The 23,604-nt window shown below is 43.7% G+C and overlaps 1 protein-coding gene across 1 annotated transcript; it reads right to left on the reverse strand.

The window, feature by feature from the left end:
- Window positions 1–1,822: 1,822 nt before the first annotated feature.
- Window positions 1,823–23,105, reverse strand: LOC124545190 (apolipophorin-3b-like). Its single transcript, XM_047124051.1, has 4 exons — window positions 22,950–23,105; window positions 12,302–12,496; window positions 9,791–9,937; window positions 1,823–2,089 (listed from the first exon to the last, which is right to left on the reverse strand). Exons 1-4 carry the CDS (start codon window positions 22,992–22,994, stop codon window positions 1,937–1,939), a joined length of 540 nt encoding a protein of 179 aa, XP_046980007.1. The 5' UTR covers window positions 22,995–23,105; the 3' UTR covers window positions 1,823–1,936.
- Between the last annotated feature and the right edge of the window lie 499 nt (window positions 23,106–23,604).

Below are 23,604 nucleotides of genomic sequence, written 5' to 3' on the forward strand. Positions count from 1 at the left end.
CGTGTGTAGTAGTACTTCCGATGGAAATGATAAGTTGCCTTGTCTAGCAGTGTTTCATACATTAAAAGTGTTATAAAGTGACGCCATAATTATTCCGATGTGTGTGTAGAAATTTCGGAATTTTTAAGTGAATTTCATGACGAGAAAAGACATAAATTCCACGTGGCGTATTGAGCAGGTCGGTGGCTAAAAACTGTGACTGCATTAGGTACCGACAGACTTAATATTTGTCGAGCATTCTCAATGAAAAACCATCCGTATTTTTGTAGCTATTACGTTTTAGGGAAATTCAACACCATAAACTTGCTAACGTGAGTGAAAGGGATGGTGAGTGACTGTGTTAAGACTAGCACGGGCTTGGCAGTGATACTTGTTCACATAAGTTTCAGAATATATTAATTAAGGACAAAATTTCCAACCTTTCATTTCGTGTGAAAACTTTCTCCCGGAACGTAGATTAGTGACTTTAATTTGTAAGTAGGCTGTTTCGGTTCTTATATTGGTAACGCCAACGCCACGTAGCGCTCTATATGAAAATCACTGACTGTGCTCTGTGATGACCTGCCTACCAGTATTCTTCAACTTCGACTGACTCTGCGGTGGGTTTTCTCTGTTGTGGCCCATTACCTGTCTGCATGTCAAAAGTCAGCACTGTCTTTCCGTTGGAAGGACAACACTACTTCTTCAAGACTGCATGGAAATCCACTACTTCCGTGTGCATTTTCGTTTACTGCTCAGCCTTTGAGAAAAACACTGCAAATTTACTATGATGAACGATCAGGACTGTCTTTTTGATTTCTTTGTTATTGTAATTGTGAAAAAAATTTAACAAATATGTATTGGCCAGTGCCCAAAACAATTTGTAAAATATTTTGTGGGGAGCATGGGGGCTATGTAAGTAGGCTGTTTAGGTTCTTACATTGGTAACGCCAACGCCACGTAGCGTTCTGTATGAAAATCACTGACTGTGCTGCGTGCAGTCTGTGGCTGGTTTGCATTGTTGTTGGCTATTGTAGTGTTGGGCAGTTGGCTGTTAACAGCGCGTAGCGTTGCGCAGTTGGAGGTGAGCCGCCAGCAGTGGTGGATGTGGGGAAGTGAGATGGCGGATTTTTTGAGAGCGGATGATCTGGACGTGTGTCCATCAGAAACAGTACATTTGTAAGAATGGATGCCATGAACTGCTATATATATTATGACTTTTGAACACTATTAAGGTAAATACATTGTTTGTTCTCTATCAAAATCTTTCATTTGCTAACTATGCCTTTCAGTAGCTAGTGCCTTCAGTAGTTTGAATCTTTTATTTAGCTGGCAGTAGTGGCGCTCGCTGTATTGCAGTAGTTCGAGTAACGAAGATTTTTGTGAGGTAAGGTATATGTGAAGTGAGTGAAAGGTATAGGTTAATGTTAGTCAGGGCCATTCATTTGTAGGGATTATTGAAAGTCAGATTGCGTTGCGCTAAAAATATTGTGTGTCAGTTTAGTGTTGATCAGAATAGGTAAAGAGCGAAATGTCTGAGTACGTTCAGTTCTGCTCAGCTGTTTGAAAATCAAACAACGTAAGAGGTTTATCAGCACAGTAATTCATTAAGTTTTCTAAGAGGACGTTTCAAATTGCAACCTGGTTCACGTCGAAGTACAGTAGGTTTCGCTCGGCTTCCCTACTGATGATATGCTGAGACAATGTTCACAGGTAGGTGCAGGTTCGTCGTAAAGGGACGGAAGGAGCCGCGCCGCCGCAACGCCTCCTGGTGGTGAATAATTTTTTGTCTGGTGTGCCACGTGTCACTGAGGCAGGGGTCTGTTGCAGTAAAACGAGTAAATAAATAGAGAGGAAAAAGTTGTATTTTACGATAAACTGTACATGTAATTTATCGGCTAAGACAGGCAGAGAGGAAGGTGGTAGAGGGGACAGACGGCGCTTCCGGCAGCGTGGCTCAGTTGGCAGGCTTCTGGACGGCCGACTGGATGGAGTTCTGCAGGTTGGCCGCTGCCTGCTTCGTCTTCTCGGCGGCCTCCTGCAGCGCCGACTGCACCGGACCCCACGCGTCCTGCGCCGCCACCTGCGTCTTGCTCGCGATGTCCTGCCACTGCAAGCACACGAGAGGCGTGTCACCAGGGGGCAACATCCTAAAACTGCAATTATCAGTATACCTGATCCGCCAGGTTTCAGGACGTGTCGTCTCCCAAGAAATAAATACAGGGTGGTGCAAATACGAGTTATTTATAATCCGTCTTGATTGCAAAAATGTTTATTCACATGACTGGTTTCGGTTCCTCTAGAACCATCTTAAGATTTGAAATGACAGTGACACTAATTGTTGTGTACATAGTTCCGCGTAGTCAGCGCGTACACAACTTTCCTAATAGAGCGCGCCCCGCTAAGCACAACAGCTCGTCCGTCTCCGCACTACGAGATGGCGCTGTCTTAGAGACGGACCAAATTCTGCTTCCGCCGATCCGCGTATTAACATGTAGCGCAGCCAATGAGATTGCTGATTGCTGCTTACGTAGAACCTTTTCTCCTCGCGGATCACACTCGCGCAGTGATACACGAACGCACGAGGTGTTATAACGAGTGTACAGACCTCCGATTAGTCAGTCTGCATTTGTCTGCACCCGTCTGTACCAGTCTGCATTAGTCTGTACCAGTCTATAGTCAAGTGTCAGTCTGCACCTAAGAAGATTATCGTATTACTGTACATAGCCATGAAGATAAATGTATAGACACTTTGTCAAGTATCAGAGATATGTGAGAATAAGATTAACGTACCAAGACCAAAGGAACTTCAGATTGTCAATTGTAAATAGCATCCAGAACCAAGTTAAGTTATTTTTATGCTTGTTATTATATTAATAAATGTGTGTGAAAATTAACCAAGTTCTGTTTAGAGTTTGTCACCGTCAATCTGCTACTCTAAGCGTGCAAGTGGCATTTATATCGTCTGACCTAACGGCAGAAGATAAACACGCCACGGTAAGACCACGAGACATATTGCTGACACTCGCCTACTTCGTTAGAGCGACAAGTCAAATAATCTGATGGTGTGTGTACCGAAGGTCTTTCAGTATGCACACCACACTAATTAACTATTTCACAAATGCAAACCTGTTTCGTCCTGTCCGATCAACATCAAACGTACCAGAAAGTACCTGCAATTTCGGTTACAGGAGTAACCCGTTCGCACACTGCAACCTTCACATGCTGCATCACATTACACTGGTTGGCAGAATGCACGTGATTTATATGAATTATAAAACTCTTAAGGACGGGTGGTGTCCGGTACATTTGTTAGATTACATATGCACATACTATATTAAGTAGATTTTTCAAATTTGTTTTTATCTCTAAAAATACTTAGTTAAGATCTGTAGTTGTCAAGGTTAAAACATTTTTGGAATCAAGACGGATTAAAAGTAACATTGTATAACCAGTGATTGCGATATCCCTTCAGACAATAATGTCAGTTTTTGCAAATAAAAGTGGCCTGAATTAGAGGATATGCTTGGACGTATAACTACATCCCGCCACGCTCACAACACTTGTACGCCCACCATGTGATTCAACCGTTTCAGAGCGTAGTGGGCGTAGTGCGGACTGTGTCAGTGTGAGTGGAGTAGTGTGGTACTCACATTGGAGCAGTGGGTCTTCGTTGTGGAAAGTTGCATGAGAACAAAGTGCCGGCCGCCATGGCCGAGCGGCTCTAGGCGCTTCAGTCCGGAACCGCGCGACTGCTACGGTCGCAAGTTCGAATCCTGCCTCGGGCATGAATGTGTGTGATGTCCTTAGGTCAGTTAGGTTTAAGTAGTTCTAAGTTCTAGGGGACTGATGACCTCAGATGTTCAGTCCCATAGTGCTAACAGCCATTTTTTTGAGAACATAGTCGTGGGAACGGTATGGTCAGTTGTTTGCTGAGAAGTTTAATGGTGTCAAATGAGTACCATGGCGTCAGACAGGATGTGTTTTTGAACAAGTCAAAGAACATTCCGAACGGTGCCGCACACCAGAAAATGTGGTTGCAGTACACGAGAAACTGCTTCAGGATCTACTAATCCGCCAGACGCCTGTCGCAAGAGACCGGCATATCAAGACGACCATAACCGCCATTTGGCTCTTGCCGCGCGGGATTAGCCGAGCGGTTTAGCCGCTACAGTCATGGACTGTGTGGCTGATCCCGGCGGAGGTTCCAGTCCTCCCTTGGGCATGGGTGCGTGTATTTGTCCTTAGGATAATTTAGGTTAAGTAGTGTGTAAGCATAGGGACTGATGACATTAGCAGTTGAGTCCCATAAGATTTCACACTCACACAATTTGCTTTCTGTACAATTTGTACAGAAACCAAATGGCAGTTGTAAGAGTCGAGGGGCATGAAAGGGAGGCAGTGGTTGGGAAGGGAGTGAGACAGGGTTGTAGCCCATCCCCGATGTTATTGAATCTGCATATTGAGCAAGAAGTAAAGGAAACAAAAGAAAAGTTCGGAGTAGGAATTAAAATCCATGGAGAACAAATAAAAAATTTGAGGTTCGCCGATGACACTGTAATTCTGTCAGAGACAGCAAAGGACCTGGAAGAGCAGCTGAACGGAATGAACAGAGTCTTGAAAGGAGGATATAAGATGAACATCAACAAAAGCAAAACGAGGATAATGGGATGTAGTCGAATTAAATCGGGTGATGCAGAGGGAATTAGATTAGGAAATGAGATACTTAAAGTAGTAAATAAGTTTTGCTAATTGGGGAGCAAAATAACTGATGATGGTCGAAGTAGAGAAGATATAAAATGTAGACTGGCAATGGCAAGGAAATCGTTTCTGAAGAAGAGAAATTGTTAACGTTGAGTATAGATTTAAATGTCAGGAAGTCGTTTCTGAAAGTATTTGTATAGAGTGTAGCCATGTATGGAAGTGAAACGTGGACGATAAATAGTTTAGACAAGAAGAGAAGAGAAGCTTTCGAAATGTGGTGCTACAGAAGAATGCTGAAGATTAGATGGTAGATCACATAACTAATGTGGAGGAATTGAACAGAATTGGGGAGAAGAGAAATTTGTGGCACAACTTGACTAGAAAAAGGGATCGCTTGGTAGGACATATTCTGAGGCATCAAGGGATCAGCAATTTAGTATTTGGGGGGCAGCGTGGAGGGTAAAAAACATAGAGGGAGGCCAAGAGATGACTACACTAAGCAGATTCAGAAGGATGTAGGTTGCAGTAGGTACTGGGAGATGAAGAAGCTTGCACAGGATAGAGTAGCATGGAGAGCTGCATCAAACCAGTCTCAGGACTGAAGACCACAACACCAACATGCGGGCGAATACTCCACCTGGATCTGCACGTGCAACCCTGTTGTTCATGCATTAAAAGCAGTAGATGCCACTCAGCACCTTCAGTTTCGTGAGTGGCTGTTCACTGAGACAGCAATGAATGCCTTGGGCGTGGCTCTGTTCTTTATGTTTGATAAAGTCTGGTTTCACCTGAGTGGTCATGTTTACTCACAGAACCACAGGTTCCGGGTAGCAGGAATCTGAATAATTTCCACGAAACACCATTGCATGATCAGCAGCTTGGGGTTTGGTGTGAAGCGTCTGCACGCTGCATTATTGGTCCCATTTTCTTTCATCGGACGCTGACTTCGGCGCGTTAAATTGCCAACAGGTTGAAAGCGTTTGTGCAAGCATTAACGGAGGAGGAAAAGACCTACAGTGCTTTCCAATAGGATGGAGCAACTGACCATATAGCCGACCGAACCTTGGTGCAAATTTACACCATATTCACGCCTGACAGTTGTTAGCAGAGGTTAGCTTACCGCGACCCTAGCTGGCCACTAAGTTCACCTTATCTGTTAGTGTAGTTTTCAAGAACTCCAGCAGAACATTCCGGATGAGATTACAGCAATTCCAGCAGTCCAGCATACTACCGCCTTCAGCAACTTGATGACCAGGGCCCAGAAATGCCAAAAGATGAATGGTGGTCATGTCAGTATCTGATATAGTCAGATTAGTACTGTATTTCGTTTCCTGTGCTGTGTTTCTTTGTATCCTGGAACTCTTTTCTCTGGGCCTCTTTTATTTGTCTCACCCTGTGTGAGAGCGTGCTGAAAAATAATGTGTCCGAATTTCTTTGTGAAAAATCTTTTAGTTTCCAAATAAAATACATCTTAATTCTTGACGTCGACGTACTTGCAGTCCTCTGTCCTAGAGGGCACCTAGTTGTACCGTGTAACAAGAGATCAGAAATGAGCTCCGTATATTCACTAAAAACATGCCAACGAGTTCTCTGACGTCATCTCCGAACTCGCCGATTCCGTGTGCCCGTAGATTCGACTCCTGAGTGTCCGCCGCAACCCACTTGTCTCCTGATCCTGCTGTCAGATACAAGTGGACTCGACTCGCTCAGAAAGGAGAGCGAGTACACTCGCGTCATTCCCATTACATACGTAGCCGTTTAGAAAGACATTTGCGCCATTAAACTGTAAATTACTGGTCATTTGTTCCACACAGTTTGAGTTCAGCTTTGTAGCCATTGTCAAGTGCAACCTGAATGTCACAAAACGGCTGACCTGTCTAAATGTCATAAGCAACCGTTGGTCATGGTGACTATTATATACTTATATGACGATTGATCAGTTAGCCGTGAGTATTGTTCTGTTTACAGGTGCATCTATAAAGATGAAATTTCTTCGAAGACTGCTGTAGATTTACTTTAATATTTATAAATCTATTTAGAGAATGTCTAATAATTACGTTGACATAAACACACTTTCGAGGCCTCACCGAGTCTGTAGCGACCGTATGAGAAAACTTGAAATGAGGGTGAAGCGTAATTTGCAGTTGTGTACTTTGCATCAATTAATTTTCGTCTTACACCCCCCCCCCCCCCCCCCCCCACAGTCTCATAAAACACAGCTTCGTCACAGGGCATCTGATCTTGGCGGTCGGTTATTTTAAGTTTTTCAGTCTTACTTAACAACAGCAAGCTCGTGTTCTGATCTTCCGTAACTACAATAATTCACGACTAGCGTTACACTCTAGCATGCTTCAGTAAGAGAGAACGCCTCGACGAGTATGAAGCGGCCGCAGCGCCACGCTTCTCAGACTCGTACTTGCGAAACTGCGGCGGGAACGAACGAAGCCCGTTGGCACTGATATAACAGCTGCACCTTGATTTGTGAAGTATGCAACCCACAACATCAGGCTAATACTCGCCCCGTCTCCGATCTCTATGTGTAACATGGCGGTGTATAATGTAACTATGTCGGTGCATGAAAAACAATGTACTATACTCGAGTTTCGCATTCGACAAGTTCGTCCACATATGGAGCATTCTCTCCTTTAGATGACACACGGGCGCTGCTGCATCTACAACAATCTGATGCCTTGGGTCCACTGTCGTCGATCGTCTTCAATACAGCCCAGACTTGGCGCCATTCAATTTTCATCTGTTTCCGAAACTCAAAGAACATTTTAGAGGGCTTCACTTTGATAGCGATGAAAGTGGTGGAAGCAGCGGTGAGGTTGTGGTTCTGTCAACAAAGTCAGATAGTCTATAGTGATGGTATCAAGAAACTGGTCTCTAGTTAGGAGAAAGGTGTTCGTCGCCGGAGTGATTATGTTTAGAAATAAATATGTAGAATAAAGATGTAAAACATTAATAACATTTCTTGTTATTTAAAGTACTTGAAGAATTTTCACATAAAAATTCGGAGACATTATTTTTCACTACACCTTCATATAACAAGGAATATACTAAACGTATCGTATCTCGAAGGGGTGACAGATGTCCACTAAATAGTTCTGTGCAGGTAGATGACGCTGATACCTATCAAGTAAACATATTTGATTGTGGTATGCAAAGTACATCTTCCTACGTTATTCGTATGATTATGGTCACAGCCGTTATTTCTGTTAATGGTCTAAATTACACCTGAAGAAAGATAGTCTTCCACCGGACTGTAAATAAAACGCTTTATTCACTACTACTAGTTGCCGGCATGGCCCATTGTTCAAGCTCATCGGTAGCAACGAGGAAGTCGTATCTGCATCTGTTGCGTCAGAAAATGTGCATAGTAAAACATTTTAAAACTCAATCTGGTCGAATAATGTCTGTCTTCAAGTTTATCCAGGCTGTGGTGCCGATCTAGAAGAATATGATTATGATCAAATCCGTCGTATTAACCAGTTGGGAAATAAAGCTAGAAAATAACCCCAGAATATATTTTTGTTCATATACGAATAATATTAGACTGACACTGAAATTTAAAAGTCTGAAATCTAAAAAAAATAATCTCTTGGATATCGAAAAATATAGGTAAAAAAGTACAATCGAACAAAACTCAAAGTAGAGATACATAATATAAACTTAAAAAACTTGTTCAGCTTTGAAACTTCCAGACAGATCAAAACTATGGGCCTGACCGGATTCGAACCTAGAACCTACGCCTTTTGCGGACAAGTGCTCTACCGAAATTTAAAAAATTTAAATTTTCTGTGGTCTCTCATGTCCCTGGTAGCCCATCCGTTCGCATTTTCCCCTAAAGATTCTCATCTGATCACGTTATTGGATTTCCTGCATTATTTGCATGCCTTGTTTTCTCATTATCCACTGGCACGACTGAAGGTTAAGTAACGTGTTTTGTAAGCTTCACTTTTTGTGTTTTTGTGTGTGTAAAATGCATTCCAGCTTCAATATTCTACTAGGTAACTACTAGAAACCTCCCAGAATTAATCTTAGCACCCTAGGACTGGGACCAAGACAGAATTCGCCTTTCCAGATTGATACCTTAGTATGCAGCCGTGCCAACAGGATGTGTGTCTTGATGACAGCATGCTGCGCTGTTTCCACCCAGTTGAGTGCGAGGAGTTGCCAACTTCTGGAGAGGACGTTTTCTTGACATGGAGATTTGATGAAATTTTTTCATTTCTTATATAGATAAATGAAATTTTCTACTAAATTTACAGTATTTCCCATCGCAAATGGCAATGCTAAACCTGTGGCATTGTAGAACCACAGACAATAATTCCTAGAAATGCTTTAGAATTCAGAAACAAATGAAATGTGTGTATCCCAGATTGCAGGAGTGGGTTATTTCACTGATCGAAACTAATATAGCAACAGATAGATATTTATTGAAGTGGCGCACCAGCTGTCAATAGAACAACATGACAAAGAAAGACAATGAATGGCTCTACCTCCATTTTCCATCCTTAGAACTCCATACCACTCCCACCAGTTCCGTGCGACCAATATACTTTTCTGTTATAGATGTGAAACGAGCCTTTCTTGGACCATGGGATTATTATACTCGTTACCCATATTTAACTCAGCACGTTCATTACATACACTTCCCATGGCGAGACAGAAACTGATGTATCTCCGGATAGTCCACTCAAACCATTACCACCAATCACGAATAGTATAGTTGCTTCAGGACGACTAACAGGAATTTTCGAAGGTAGTGTATGAAACACGCTGGATAGTTTGGCACCAGTATTGCCATACGGAGTGGACATGCGTCCTACAGGAGAGTCAGAGGGTACAGTAGCCGGAGGACGCTAGAATTTTGGTAAAGCTATAGACATTTAATTTGTTCAAATGGACCACAGTATCTCTGTGGAGTGTATCCTAAGGTCATGCACTGCGTCTTTTGATCTTTCGCAGGGCATAACAGATCCTCTAGGAATTTTCCTGAAGCTCTCCAAGGTAACGACAGAACACATAGATCAGGATGGCGATTGGTGTGACCGGTCGATCACATTCTTGCGTAGAAATACTTGCAGAGAGGCCGGCAACTCACCTGGTGTCCAACGTTGTTGAGTGTCGACTGGAGAGAGTTGAGCTGTTCTTCCAGGTTGATGGACGTGGCGGCATCGTGGATGCTGTTGTTCAGGTTACGAACGAAGGTGTTGAGCTGTTCCGACACAGCGCCCTGGTGCTTCTCGGCCTGAGACAGACAAAAGCCTTCTAAAGGGAACTGCACACTGTTTGACGGACACATAAACCCTTAATGTGAGACGTAGGAAACCAGTTAAAAAAGTTTACTCAGACTCTTACCACATTATGCCATATTGTCAGAGGATATCTGGGTGTAGTATAGTGCCACAATGTTTTTCTTAATGATGGGCTGAACACTTTACAGACAACGTAATTCAAACGAAACTGATGGTTCCAGTTGACCAAATGTAGAACTATTCGTTTGCGAATTTTTCAGTGTTTCGATTGTAAACAGAGGTGGTCTACAATATAGTATTATTTGACATAGAAGAGTGAAAATAATGCTGTTTTACGCCTGCCTTGCGTACTATACTCGCCAATAAGGCAGCCAGTAATCCCTCTCTTCATAAACCCTTCAACAGGGCAGTTATAGTAACATCACCGGCCAACGTCCGTTTCTCAATACCTGCCCAACCTTACGAGACCCTGGAGCATAGGCAGTCACAACATCTGCTACATTGCTTGTCCTCTTAAAGCTGATTTTATTGTGAGCAGTTATGAGGACATCAGATGCTGTGAGCTGCTGACAAATAGTATGAGGTGCAATTAAAGGCCAGCTCTCTGTTTCGTCCGCTGTCTACAGGGTTATGGGCAGGGTTGTGGGCAAAATTATGCAAACACAAAACCACATTACCCTCCCAAACACGGCGTCGGAAAACCGTTGACATTCAAACCAGCTTCCAGTCGTCTCGGAATGAATAAATACAGGCCTTATATGGTTTTTAAGGGAGTCTTATACTACTCTTCCTGCAAAATACTGACAAGGTCAGGTAACTGTGATGGAGGTGGATAACGATCACATGCTCTTCTCTCCAAAGTTGACCGCAAAGGCTAAAAAATACTGAGATCTGATGTCAGTGGTGGCCAGGGGAGATCCTGGTGCTCACGAAACCATTCCTGGACGATGCAAGCTGTGTGAACAGGGCCCTATCGTCTTCGAACACAGCGTTATCACATGTTCACATGTGTGTAAATTCCTAAGGGACCAAACTGCATAGGTCATCGGTCCCTAGACTTACACACTACTTAAACTAACCTATGCTCAGAACAACACACACACCCATGCCCGAGGGAGGACTCGAACCTCCGGCGGGGGGGGGGGGGGGGGCGCAGTTCGTTACATGACGCCTCAAACCTCGCGCCCATTCCGCGCGGCGCAGCTTTATCACTGGGGGAAAAACACTGTACCGTGGGATGGACTTGATCAGCCAAAATGGTCCCATAATCCTTGGCAATAATAGACCTTACAGAGTAACCAAGGAACACATGGATATGGCTGCCCAAATCATCACCTAACTCGAGCCATGTTTCATTCTTGGCACTTAAACTCGGCCAGAAGTTGTAAATAGTGTGAAACGAGATGCATTCGACCAAATGCTGTCTTTTGGTCCATAGTTCACGTTTTATTGCTTCGTTACCAGATTTTCCTGTTACGGATATTTGCATCACTGATGAGTAGTTTTGTAATTCCAGCTCGCCCTGAAATTCCGTGCTTATGGAGCTTCCTTCGTGTTGTTTTGGTGATGACAGGGTTCGCGAATGGGACATTCAGTTCTGCAGTGAATTTTTGCAGCTCACTCCTCCAATTTTTCGTCACAATCCTCTTCGACTCAACACACACTATCGTCCGCGTTGCGACTTAGCAGATGATGTTTTTCCATTTTCCCTGTTTGCTATACCAGTATTTGATACGATGCCTCCTGGAATTTCAAACACTTCCGCTGCCTGGGTCACGGGAGCACCCAGCATGCGAGCACCAACAATTTGCCCAAATTCGAATTCGCTCATCTCCGACGTAACGCATTCACAACCACACAGAACACTGCCCTGCCCGTGGCAGATACTTACAATGTATTGAGGACATTGCAAGGTGCGGTTAATTTAAGTGATACATTAATTACAGTAAGTGATACACAGTTTTTCTTCCTATACTTTTATTCCTCACTATAAATTTAATTTTTTTTTGCCTTCGGTTATCTGGGAGGTAGTAATCATTCAAGTGGCTGGTACTACTGGAAGGAGACTACATACTTGTCGACCAACAAGGGGTGCAATAAACTAGCTTTGGGAATGATAGTGGAAAATGAGATGATCTTGCGAGAAACTTGTTTCAGTGCACAACGCATCTAGGAAGTCCACTTTATGTGGGAGACTCTGTTCATCACGATGTCACACAAAGCACAATGCGAAACTTGAGTCATCTTCAGTCTGCTTAAAGTTTATCCCTTGTCTCTTTGGTCACACTGGAGAACAACGTTAGTTTTCTGTGGACATCTCCCTGCCTTAGTGTACCATGACGGCGAGCGTCACTCACCTCCTGCTTGAGTGTGGAGGTGACCTCGGCGATCTTGGTCTTGAAGGCATTAGCTTGCTCGGTGAGCAGGTTGAGGGCCTCGTCTTGCGTTGGCAGGCCCAGTGTCTCGCGGAGCTCATGGGCGGCGTTGACGATCGTGTGGTTCAGTTGCTCCACCGTCTCTGCGATGTTCACCTGGCCAGCATCTGGTCGCGCCTGTGGACAGGTGATTTGAGCCGTCAAAGAACGGAAAGAACCCTTATGTTGCTGCGCAATGCGACTTGGTGGGTTAAGTCGAAACAACAATTATTGTGGCTGTATGTATGAACTCGGGAGACCATACTTAACTTACGACTTGTCTTAGAAGATACACCGAATAAAAGCAAACCAACGTTTCTAGCTATTGTTGATTTAGAGAAAGCTTTTGACCATACTGACTGAAATGCATTTTTTTACGTTCTGAAGGTAGCAAGAGTAAAATACAGTGAACGAAATGTTATCTACGACTTGTATAGAAACCACTCTGCTGTTATAACAGTCGACGGAAATGAAAGGGAAGCAGTAGTTGAGAAGGGAGTGATATGATTATAGTCTGTTTCCTGTGTAATTCAATCCGTACATTGAGCAAGCACTAAAAACAAAAGACTAATTAGGAAAGGGAATTACAGTTCAGGGAGGGGAAATAAAAACAATGACTTTTGCTTATGACATTCTAATTATGTCAAAGACGGCCAATAACTTGGAAGACTGTGTCCTCAAGAGTTTATAAGACAAATATCGACAAACGTAAAAAAAGGGCAATGCAGTTTAGCCAAATTACATCAGGCGATGCTGATACAATTACATAAGGAAATGACACACTAAAAACAGTAGATCAGTTTTGCTTTTTAAGCAGCAAAATAAGTGATGATGACCGAAGTAGAGAGGATAGAAAATGCAGACTGATAGTAGAAAGAAACTCGTTTCTGAAAAAGAGGAATTTTTTTAACATCGGGTATAAATGTTTTAGAGAGGTCTTTGTATGGAGTTGAGCCTTGTACGGAAGTGAAACCTGAACAATAAGAAGCTCAGACAAGAAGAGAATAAAACCTTTTGAGATGTTGTGCCACAGAAGAATGTTGAAAATTAGACGGATAGATCGAATAATTAGTGAGCAGGTGCTGAACCGAATTGAGGAATAAGAAATTTTTGGCTCAACTTGAGTAACAGCACGTATCCGTTGATGGCACACAATCAAATAAAACTGTATGGTTCCAGGGAACTTTTCAAGTCTGAAGCATCTACGACGTATATATGCAGACTGAAGGGCAGAATTAATATTTGTACCACGGGCAGGATTCGAACCCAGATACCCCACTCTCCAGGCAGATGTGCTAACTACTACGGCACCCTAGCACAGTGGCATGTTTGAGACTTGGAAAGGTCTCTGGAACTATATACTTTTATTTGATTAAATCAACTATGCCTGGGTTTCAAGCAGGACACCCCGTTTCATTTGATGTTGAGGTGCTATTCCAATACATTTGGAAAGCCTCTGCAATGCTGTTAGAGTTTAGGGGGCATACCAAGTGGGCAGCGGCGTGAATGGAACTTTGAATTGAGGAGGGAGGTGTGCTAGGGTAGTTCGTCCAATTGTGCAAAGCCACCGTACCAGGGTGGCGTAGTGGTTAGCACATCTGCCTAGTGAGCCGGAGACCTGGGTTCAAAACCTGGCCTTGATACAAACTGTCATTCAATTTGCATATATACATTATAGGACACATACTGAGACATCGAAGAATCGTCATATGGTACTGGAAGGAATTTTAGGGGTACGAAATGTAGAGGGGGACCAAATCTTGGAAACAATAAGCAGGATCAAGTGGATGTAGGTTTCAGTAGTTATGCAGAGAGGAAGAGGCTTTCATAGGATAGACTAGCCTGGAGAGCTGCATCAGTGTAGTATTCGGATGAGCGGCCTGAACATTAATATAATAGCTAGAGGCCTTTCTGGGTCGAATCCGCCCGGCGGATTAACGACGAGAGCCAGTGTGCCAGCCAGCCTGGATGTAGTTTTCAGGTGGTTTTTCACATCCCGCTAGGTGAATACCAGGCTGGTTTCCACGTTCCACCTCGGTTACACCCGTCGCAGACATTTGAAACACGTCCACACTATTTCACGATTTCCACCAGACGCAGACAGTTGGGGTACACTGATTCAGTCCTGGGGGGGGGGGGGGGGGGTGGGGGTGGGGGGGGGGTGTACAGGGTGGCGGCAGGAAGGGCATCCCGCCATCCGTAACACTAACAATATTGCCAAATCCTTTGTAACCACGCCGACCCTGTGATCGCTGCGGGACTATGGCGTAAACGAAAGAAAGAAAGAAAGAAAATCCTTTCTGGGGTCCGTGATTGATCAATATCTTTTATTGTGAAGGACATGCTAAGCAGAACACAATATCTGTTTTTTATGCCTCTAATAAACGGCTTAACGCAGATTTGAAACTTATAATCACCATCGTAAAATTTCTAGATACCAGTGCCGAGGTATATCATGCCGGCCGGTGTGGCCGTGCGGTTCTAGGCGCTTCAGCCTGGAACCGCGTGACCGCTACGGTCACAGGTTCGAATCCTGCCACGGGCATGGATGTGTGTGATATCCTTAGGTTAGTTAGGTTTAAGTAGTTCTAAGTTCTAGGGGAATGATGACCACAGATGTTAAGTCCCATAGTGCTCAGAGCCATTTGAACCATTTTTTGAAAATATGATGTTTTCTAAACATTTGATTGACTAAATATCAATTTCTTCAACTACGTTACAAATGTGGACCATATTTTACAAAAAATGTTTCAGGTCTTGCCAAGCCAAGCACAACGTGCTGTACTTACATAGCGGAGTGAGAAGTTGAAACTCATCAAATGTCCAGAAAGCATCAGGTTTCAATGAGGATTTTCTTGACCAAGAGAACTGTACGTGACGTTTTACATGATAATCTTGTCTACCAGTAGAATTTTGCTGTACGTATTTTTAGAAAATGGTTCAAATGGCTCTAAGCACTATGGGACTTAACATCTGAGGTCATCAGTCCCCTAGACTTACAACCACTTAAACCTAACTAACCTCCGTGCCCGAGGCAGGATTCGAACCTGCGATCGTAGCAGCAGCGCAGTTCCGGACTGAGGGGCCTAGAACCGCCCGGCCACAGCGGCCGGCGTATTTTTTACATCAATTTGAAAATTATACTTCCTCCTGAAAGTATTCGTCAATAAAACATTTCTCACTAGAAGCAGCTTATGGTTGGTAGCATGGATTGTTTCAGTATGCGGCGGGACTTAAATAAAATAAGTTGCTCATTATTATGGTAGGTCAAGTAACTTTTATTGAATGCCGCGTTACACGTAAAAGTGACACAGATTAACAAAGATCGGAATGTTGTACCAGTCGTTCAGTTGCTCGACGGTAGACATGCACTCTATGGTGACGGAGCTATTCGGGACCCACTGTGTGAACTTACTCATCGTTCGAAAACTTCTTGCCGCTTAGATTTTCTTTCAGTTTGTAGAAGAGCTGGAACTCGCATGCTGCAAAATCTGGATTATATTGCGGATCAGTGGTAGCCACGTCTTTTCAGCCTTGGTGAAACTACTACGATCATTTCACTGCGAATGGACACGTCACAACATTTGGTCCATATACTGCCACAATTTCACGGTGAATCTGTGTGCAATTTTGCCCACAAGACTTGAATTGTCCCACACAGTTCAGCTTTGGAGTACGTTCCCAGTTGACGAGTTATTTCAATCGCACACTGTGAAACACGTGTTATCCATCCTGCAGCAGAACTGGGTCTGCAGGAAACACGGAACCTGTACTACCTTCCGATATTGCGGCACCCTTGTTGCGTCATGGTCTTAGCGTGGGACGAAATGTGTAACTTACTTTCTGACGTCCCTACGTGCATACACGATCTGAGAGATAGGGTGACTGTTTGCTGAAGACGCTGTAGCGTTCGGGACAGTGTCGTCTAAATTTATTGCAGAAAGATACAAGAGGAATTGGACATAATTCGCATTTGATGAAATGAGTGGCAGCCTGCTGTAAATGTGAAAAAAGTAAATTAATGCACATGCGTGCGAAAAACAATCCTATAACGTTCGAATACAGTACAGGTGGTGTGCTGTTTGACACGGTCACGTCGGTGAAATATCTAGGCATATCGTTCTGAAAAGCAACGTGAAATGGAACGAGCACGTAAGATCGGTTATAGGGAACGCCAGTGGTCCACTTCGATTTTGTTGAAGACTTACAGGAAAGTGTAGCTCATCTATAAAAGAGACTGCATACAGAACACTTGTGTGATACATTCTTGAATTGCTCAAGTGTCTGGGATCCTCAGCAGGTCGGATTAAAGGAAAACTTCCAAGCAAATCAGAGGCGCGCTTCTAGAATTGTTACCGCTAGGTTCGATCAACACTCGAATATTACGAAAACACAATGTAAACTCAAAATACGGATGGAGGAAGGCGTTTTTTTTTCGTGAAATACTTTCGAGAAAGTTTAGACAACGGTCATTTGCGACAGACTGCAGAACCATGCTACTCCCACAAACATACAGCGAAGACAAGAAAAATCGGGGTTCGCACGGACGCATATAGTCAGTCGTTCTAAGCTCGTCCCATTTGCAAGGGGGCAGGAGGGGGAATGACTAGTAGTAGTACAAACTACCCTCGGCCATGCACCATATGGTGAATATGTATGTAGAAGTAAAATATTTGAGTTTGACATTTGCTTGGTGAAAGTAGTGTTGATTTTCCAGTTAATGTTGATTCTGATTGGGGCACAGGTAGATGTGTTATACATAAATCCCGAAAAATCCTATTTTCATGTTGTAATTAACTGTTTCTATACATCATTGATGACTGGACCCAAGGAACCTTATAGTAACTCCAATAGCAGTGGATTTCGTTTTTCAGTTTTGGAAGCTATTATCTTAATATTGGAAGTAATTCTTTTTTATTGTTACTACACGGTTAAACTTAAATAATAACTGTAAATAAGGTGAGAATGCATTACTTTATGTATTTTTGGTGGTGTGCCTTTGCCATCCTCTAATCCTTGAACTTACTTGCCCGACCAGTTACCAGAGGATTTACAGTTTTTACAATTCATTGTAGGAGATGAAAGAAGTGCTAAGTCACAGAAAAAATTCCAGGACCAACTGGGCATCGAATTCCAGACTTTTGGGTTGGTAGTTGGACACTCACAAGCTTTGACGCAGAATTATGCGTTAACAGGATAAAACTATAAAAAATAAGTCGCCTGTCTAAGAATGTAGGGGACGTTTGTAAAAACCCTCAAAAGGAAAGTGACGAAATATTTTATAAAGTAAGACATTCCATCTTGTTGTAGGCGGAAGAATTTTGGGCTCGAAGCTTGATACATCTTAGGCAGTAGGAAACAACAAGAATGAAGTTATTCAGATCTGTCAAGGGTTGGAACAGAGGAAATCAAATCGGCAACAATTGCATAAGGGCAGAAGAAGATGCCCAATATTAATAGAAAACGCTGCATAGGACAAAACTGAATGGAAGGAACAAGTTGTGCGTACGTAGGAGACCAAATCGCAAAGTAAGCTTTCCTTCATAAAAATGTGAGAAGAAGATCAGTGAGCAGTCCGAGGAAAAGATGGTAAATCGGAAACAGGTTTCCTTAATGTCAACGCGGAGAGTCAGAAAAAATAACTAATTTTCGTCTTGATCTACAATGAGTAGATTTCAGATTTCTGGCAGTAATGTAGCCACAAACAATCGCAAATTTCTTTTTCGTGGGGGTGAAGCACAGAGGAAACGCCGTAAGCGTCCCAGTCGTAAGAGCATACGTCGTCAGGAATGCGAGAAGCCAGCCATATCGCAGCAGCAGTGGGTCTGCTGTCGCTCGTGACATAACAGCGGTGCGGGTCGCGCCTTGATCTTGAGCCAGTGGGAGGCCATCCTGGTATCGGTTATCGCGAGGTCAGAGTTCACACGCTATCGGCCGTCTGTGTGTACACTTGGCCAACATCCGCCAAGTTGAGGGCCGCCTCCGAAAACTTCTGTTAAGGGAATACGTTAGCGAGTAGCAACGTGGTGCATCTTCACTCGCTCTGGATCCAAAGCAGGACAGTTGATATTTTTAAAAATATCAGGCTTCCGATATATCGATATTTAAAAAACTTCACTATCGAAAAGAAGTATCGATATTTCGACTGAAGAACATATCGACGTACGGCCTATAAAAATGTGGGCTGCATATCGTGAATATACTGCCAGAGGTGTTTATTTAAGTGCAGTATTGATTTTTTTTAGATATTCTGTACACCAAGTTACCATCCTGCTTATCCCCCTTAGAGCAAGAACTGAAAGGAAAACGATCCGCGTTCACGCTTGGTGAAAACCACTTTTTTAGATACGGTAGCCGGCCGCTGTGGGTGAGCGGTTCTAGGCGCTTCAGTCCAGAACCGCTGCTGCTACGGTCGCAGGTTCGAATCCTGCCTCGGGCATCGACCATAGTTCAGAGCCATTTGAACCATTTTTTAAACAACGGTAACTCTATGTAAGTGGCACAGTAAAAGGTGTCCGATGGGTCCGACTTCGGTTTCGTCATATATCGGATTTTTCCAGAACGCTTCACGTTGACTTATCTGTTTCTTCATTTCCGTAAACGCCAGCGAACTAGTACTTGTGGTGTCAAAATTGCGTGGTGAAGTTAAACGTTGCAGTTTCTATTGACAGCGCCCAACGCCGATTATGTCAGCGTTTCCCCTCACATGTCTCCATTCTCCGCAAAAACCAGTCATGTTATTTAGATTTTTGTTCGTCATTTTCAGCACCTTTTTTGAAGAATGCCGATGTGAAGAAATACCACACTAGTTGCTATTTCCTCACATCAGAACACCTCAAAGAGTACTGAACATGATGAAAACTCAAAAAGTAGTAAGACTCCTTCACACAGTGAAAATAAAATTATGTTGTTCTACAATTTCAAAAGAACAATTTCAATTATTTACCGAAAATTTCGAAAAGGTATAATATAAAATAAAAATATCGGCACTCGGTTTTGCCGTACCGATATCGACATATCCAGCAGAAAATTGTCGCCGATATATACCGAAATTATGGGAAAATGCAGATATATCGATATTTTGTCAAGAGCCCTATTCCAAAGTCGAAGTACGCGGGTGAGTACTGGTCTTGCGGTAAAACGTCTGCACTGTACACAGGCTCGCCATGAAATCCCGGTGGTATATGGTCAAATGCAATGTTGCGACCATCCGTGGTGAAATGGTGCCAACAAACTGACTAAAGCAGCGCAGGCTTGACTGATTCTGATCGGGAAAGAAGGCCATCGGCACAGGCGACAATTTCCGAACTTATTCGGAGGAGTCACATATTTTCCAACGCTGAGGACGTTCACACAGCTGTTCTATCACTAAGAGAGGGGACGACTCGTAGAACGTCTCGATCGTTGGTTACGCAACCTTGGTGACCATGTGAAAAACAGAGTAAAGTATTTGTGCCACTTCGAAGTGTAGTGAAGCCTTCAATAGAAGTAGCCTAGCTTGCCGTTGTTTTGTGCAACTTACTATTTTAAATCTCATTGTGATAACAAACTGCTTGAATTCCGCTCCTACCAAGAAAGCTTTGTTACTTAATATTTAAAAAGGCACGTGACTTACTGGCCAGCGGTCTTGCCGCAGCGATTACACCGCTTCCTGTCACATCATTGAAGTTAAGCTCTGTCGGCGTAGGCTAGTACTTGGATGGCTGACCCTACCGGTTTGCCGAGCGCTGTTGGCAAGCGGATTTCACTCAGCCTTTGTGAGGCCAATTGAACAGCTGCTTGACTGAGAAGTAGCGGCCCCGGTCACGAAAAGGGACTTGAGGACAAGCGCACTAAATCACTAACTGAACATTCTGAGAATGAATACTCATTCATTTGATGTACATTTGCAAATGGTTACACTAATAATTAAGAAAAAGCAGGCTCATTTGCGTGACGCTATTCCTGTTCCCAGCACCTCTCCTTTACAGTATTTGGTAGCAAGAATTTTTGAAGACCTGAATTTCGTAAGTGCTATACCACCGCAGTCAATCTTAACCGCCATGGAAAAGTGTACGGTTATTACAGAAAGCTTGAAACGTTACTTAAAGACAAGGAAAGGTGAATTTACATATTTAGTGCTGCCACTGTAGTTATATTTGAATGAGAAGGGATTTCTGGGTCTTGCAAAAAGTTCTAGACATCAAAAGTAGCTATGTGTTGGCTCCAGTAGCTCGCCAACACCGTTTCTGCTTTTTGTTGTACTTCTCATAATTAGTCTCCAATGAAAGTAACATATTTACTAATTTTAGCATCTCCGTTTCCAGATATATTTTCCCATATTTCGACAACTAATAGCATTGTTCGGTTTCTTCTGACGCTACGGTACTCACTTGATTTTAATCACTATAAGGCTAGCAAACTCATATAGACTTCCAATAATTCTAAAGTGAACGCGCGTTCCACAGAGCGTGACGATATTTGCACAATTAAGTTTACTCAACACGAAAAATCGCGCAAAGTAAGCAGTTTGATATACGGAGCTGAGCTGGCGAAGAAATACAAAATGAGCCATAGACTATACAGTACAACCAGTCTGCGCAATAAAAATCTAATTTCAGTGGATCCGTCGATATACTGTGCAAAAGAACGGAGCCGCAAAATTACAAATGGCTCTGAGCACTATGGGACTTAACATCTATGGTCATCAGTCCCCTAGAACTTAGAACTACTTAAACCTAACCAACCTAAGGACATCACACAACACTCAGCCATCACGAGGCAGAGAAAATCCCTGACCCCGCCGGGAATCGAACCCGGGCGCGGAAAGCGAGAACGCTACCGCATGACCACGAGCTGCGGGCCGCAAAATTACAGACCAATATCTTCAGTCGGTTTCCTGCAGAACCCTTGAACATATTCTCAGTTGAAATATAGTAAATTTCCTTGAGGGGGAGAACTTCTGTTCAAAAATCAGCGCAATTTTAGAAAGCGTCGCTCGTGCGAAACTTAGATTGCCCTTGCCTTACATGAGATCCAGCGAACCATGGGTGAAAGGCAACAGGCGGACACCATATTCCTAGATTTCCGTAAAGCGTTTGATACGGTGCAACACTGCCGACTGTTCATGAAGTTTCAAGCATACGGAATGGGTTCCCAGGAATGTGAGTGTTTCGAAGATGGCTCGAAAACTTCTTAAGTAACAGAACCCAGTAAGTTGTACTGGTCGGCGAGCGTTCGTCAGTGACAAGGGTATCGCCGGCCGGGATGGCCGAGGGCTCTCGGCACTACAGTCTGGAACCGCGCGACCGCTACGGTCGCAGGTTCGAATCCTGCTTCGAGCATGGATGTGTGTGATGTCCTTAGGTTAGTTAGGTTTAAGTAATTCCCAGTTCTAGGTGACTGATGACCTCAGAAGTTAGGTCCCATAGTGCTCAGAGTCATTTGAACCATTTTTGACAAGGGTACCGTCAGGACTGCCCCAGGGAACTGTGCTAGGGCTACTGATATTTTCTATATACATAAATGACCTGGCGGACAGGGTAAGCAGCAGTGTAAGGCTGTTTGCTGATAAAGCTGTGGCGTATGAGATGGTGTCGCCGTTAAGTGACTCTAGGAAGATACAAGATGCTTTAGACAAAATTGGTAGTTGGTTTGATGAATGGCAGTTAGCTGTAATTGTAGAAAAAGTTAACGCGGATAAACAGGAACAACAAAGCCATAATGTTCGACTACAGATGATTCAAATGGCTCTAAGCACTATGGGATTGAACATCTGAGGTCATCAGCCCCTAGATTTAGAACTACTTAAGCCTAACTAACATAAGGACATGAAGCACATCCATGCCCGAGGCAGGATACAAACATGCGACCGTAGCAGTAGCGCGGTTCCGGACTGAAGTGCCTAGAACCGCTCGGCTACAGCGGCCTGCAGTAGTGTACAGGCTGACACAGTCATGTCTATTAAATATCAAGCGCAACGTTGCAAAGCGATATGGAATTTAATGAGATGCAAGTATTGTAGTTGGGAAGGCGAATGGTCGACTTCGGTTTATTGGGAGAACTTTAGGAAAATTTGGTTCATTTGTAAAGGATACAACTTAAAGGTCTCTTTGTGACCTATTCTTGAGTACTGTTCCAGTGTTTGGGATCCGCACTAGGTCGGATTAAAGTAAGACATCGACGCAATTCAGAGGCGGGCTGCTACATTTCATATCAGTAGTTTCGAACAATACGCAAGTATTACGGAGACGCTTCGGGAACGCAGATGGGTATCCCTGGAGGGCAGGGGACGTTGTTTTGGAGGAGCACTACTGAGAAAATTTAGTGACCCGGCAGTTGAGACTGACTGCAGAACGATTCTACTGCCGCCATCTTACATTTCAAGAATATCAGAGAAATTAGGGCTCGTACGGTGACATACAGACAGTCCTTTTTCTTCGCTCTACTTGCAATTATTGGTACAGAGTACCTTCCGTCACGCAGCATATGGTGGCTTGCGGAGTACGTATGTAGATGTAGAACCTTATGTCTTATTTATGAATCGTCAATAATATTGCACAGTATTATTGACACTCTAGGAGTCGCTTTAGACGTGTAGCGGATAGCTCACCTGGCAGGCGACGGCCAACATCAGGAGAGCCAGCAGAGTCTTCATGGCGCTTGCGGTGGCGGCTTCTGCGGTCGTGTGGTCGTGGGGAGCGCTGAGTGCGTTGCAGCTGGCTGCGCCGCCCGCGCGCTATATAGACGGCTGTGGGCGCCGAACTTTGCTCCGGGACACCACTCCCTCTCTCCCTCCCACCTCCCACTCTGCCTGACAGATGAGGGAAGTGAGTCACGGCCAGGCGGACCTCCTCCACGGTCCTCTCCCACTGTCTCCGTGATACCCCTGCGTCTGCTTTCGCATTTTTCCACAGGCAAGCCTGGCGGCGTTTCATTGCTGCGAGACCCCAGTCAGTCACCGGATGCCACGGTTTTCCGAGCATCCACATCATTTGTGTCATGATCACAGATATACATCATCCTTTCGAAAACTGGTCTATTACTTGTTCCGAACTTGCGAACGAAATCATTCCAGTCTTTTCCGAGGTCTTCCGATATCTCTTTTCCCATTCCGCTTGCAATCAAACTCGTCTGGGGAATTCTACGTCCTGAAATTCTCATGAGGTGTTGACGCCAGTTTTCATAATGGTTTTGAAATTTTTTACTCATGTTGAAAACATTTAATTCTGTTCTTATACTAGGGGTGCTCTATAAGAAATGCAACA

This window comes from Schistocerca americana, chromosome 8 (genome assembly GCF_021461395.2).
Source record: "Schistocerca americana isolate TAMUIC-IGC-003095 chromosome 8, iqSchAmer2.1, whole genome shotgun sequence".
Classification (NCBI taxonomy): Eukaryota; Metazoa; Arthropoda; class Insecta; order Orthoptera; family Acrididae; genus Schistocerca; species Schistocerca americana.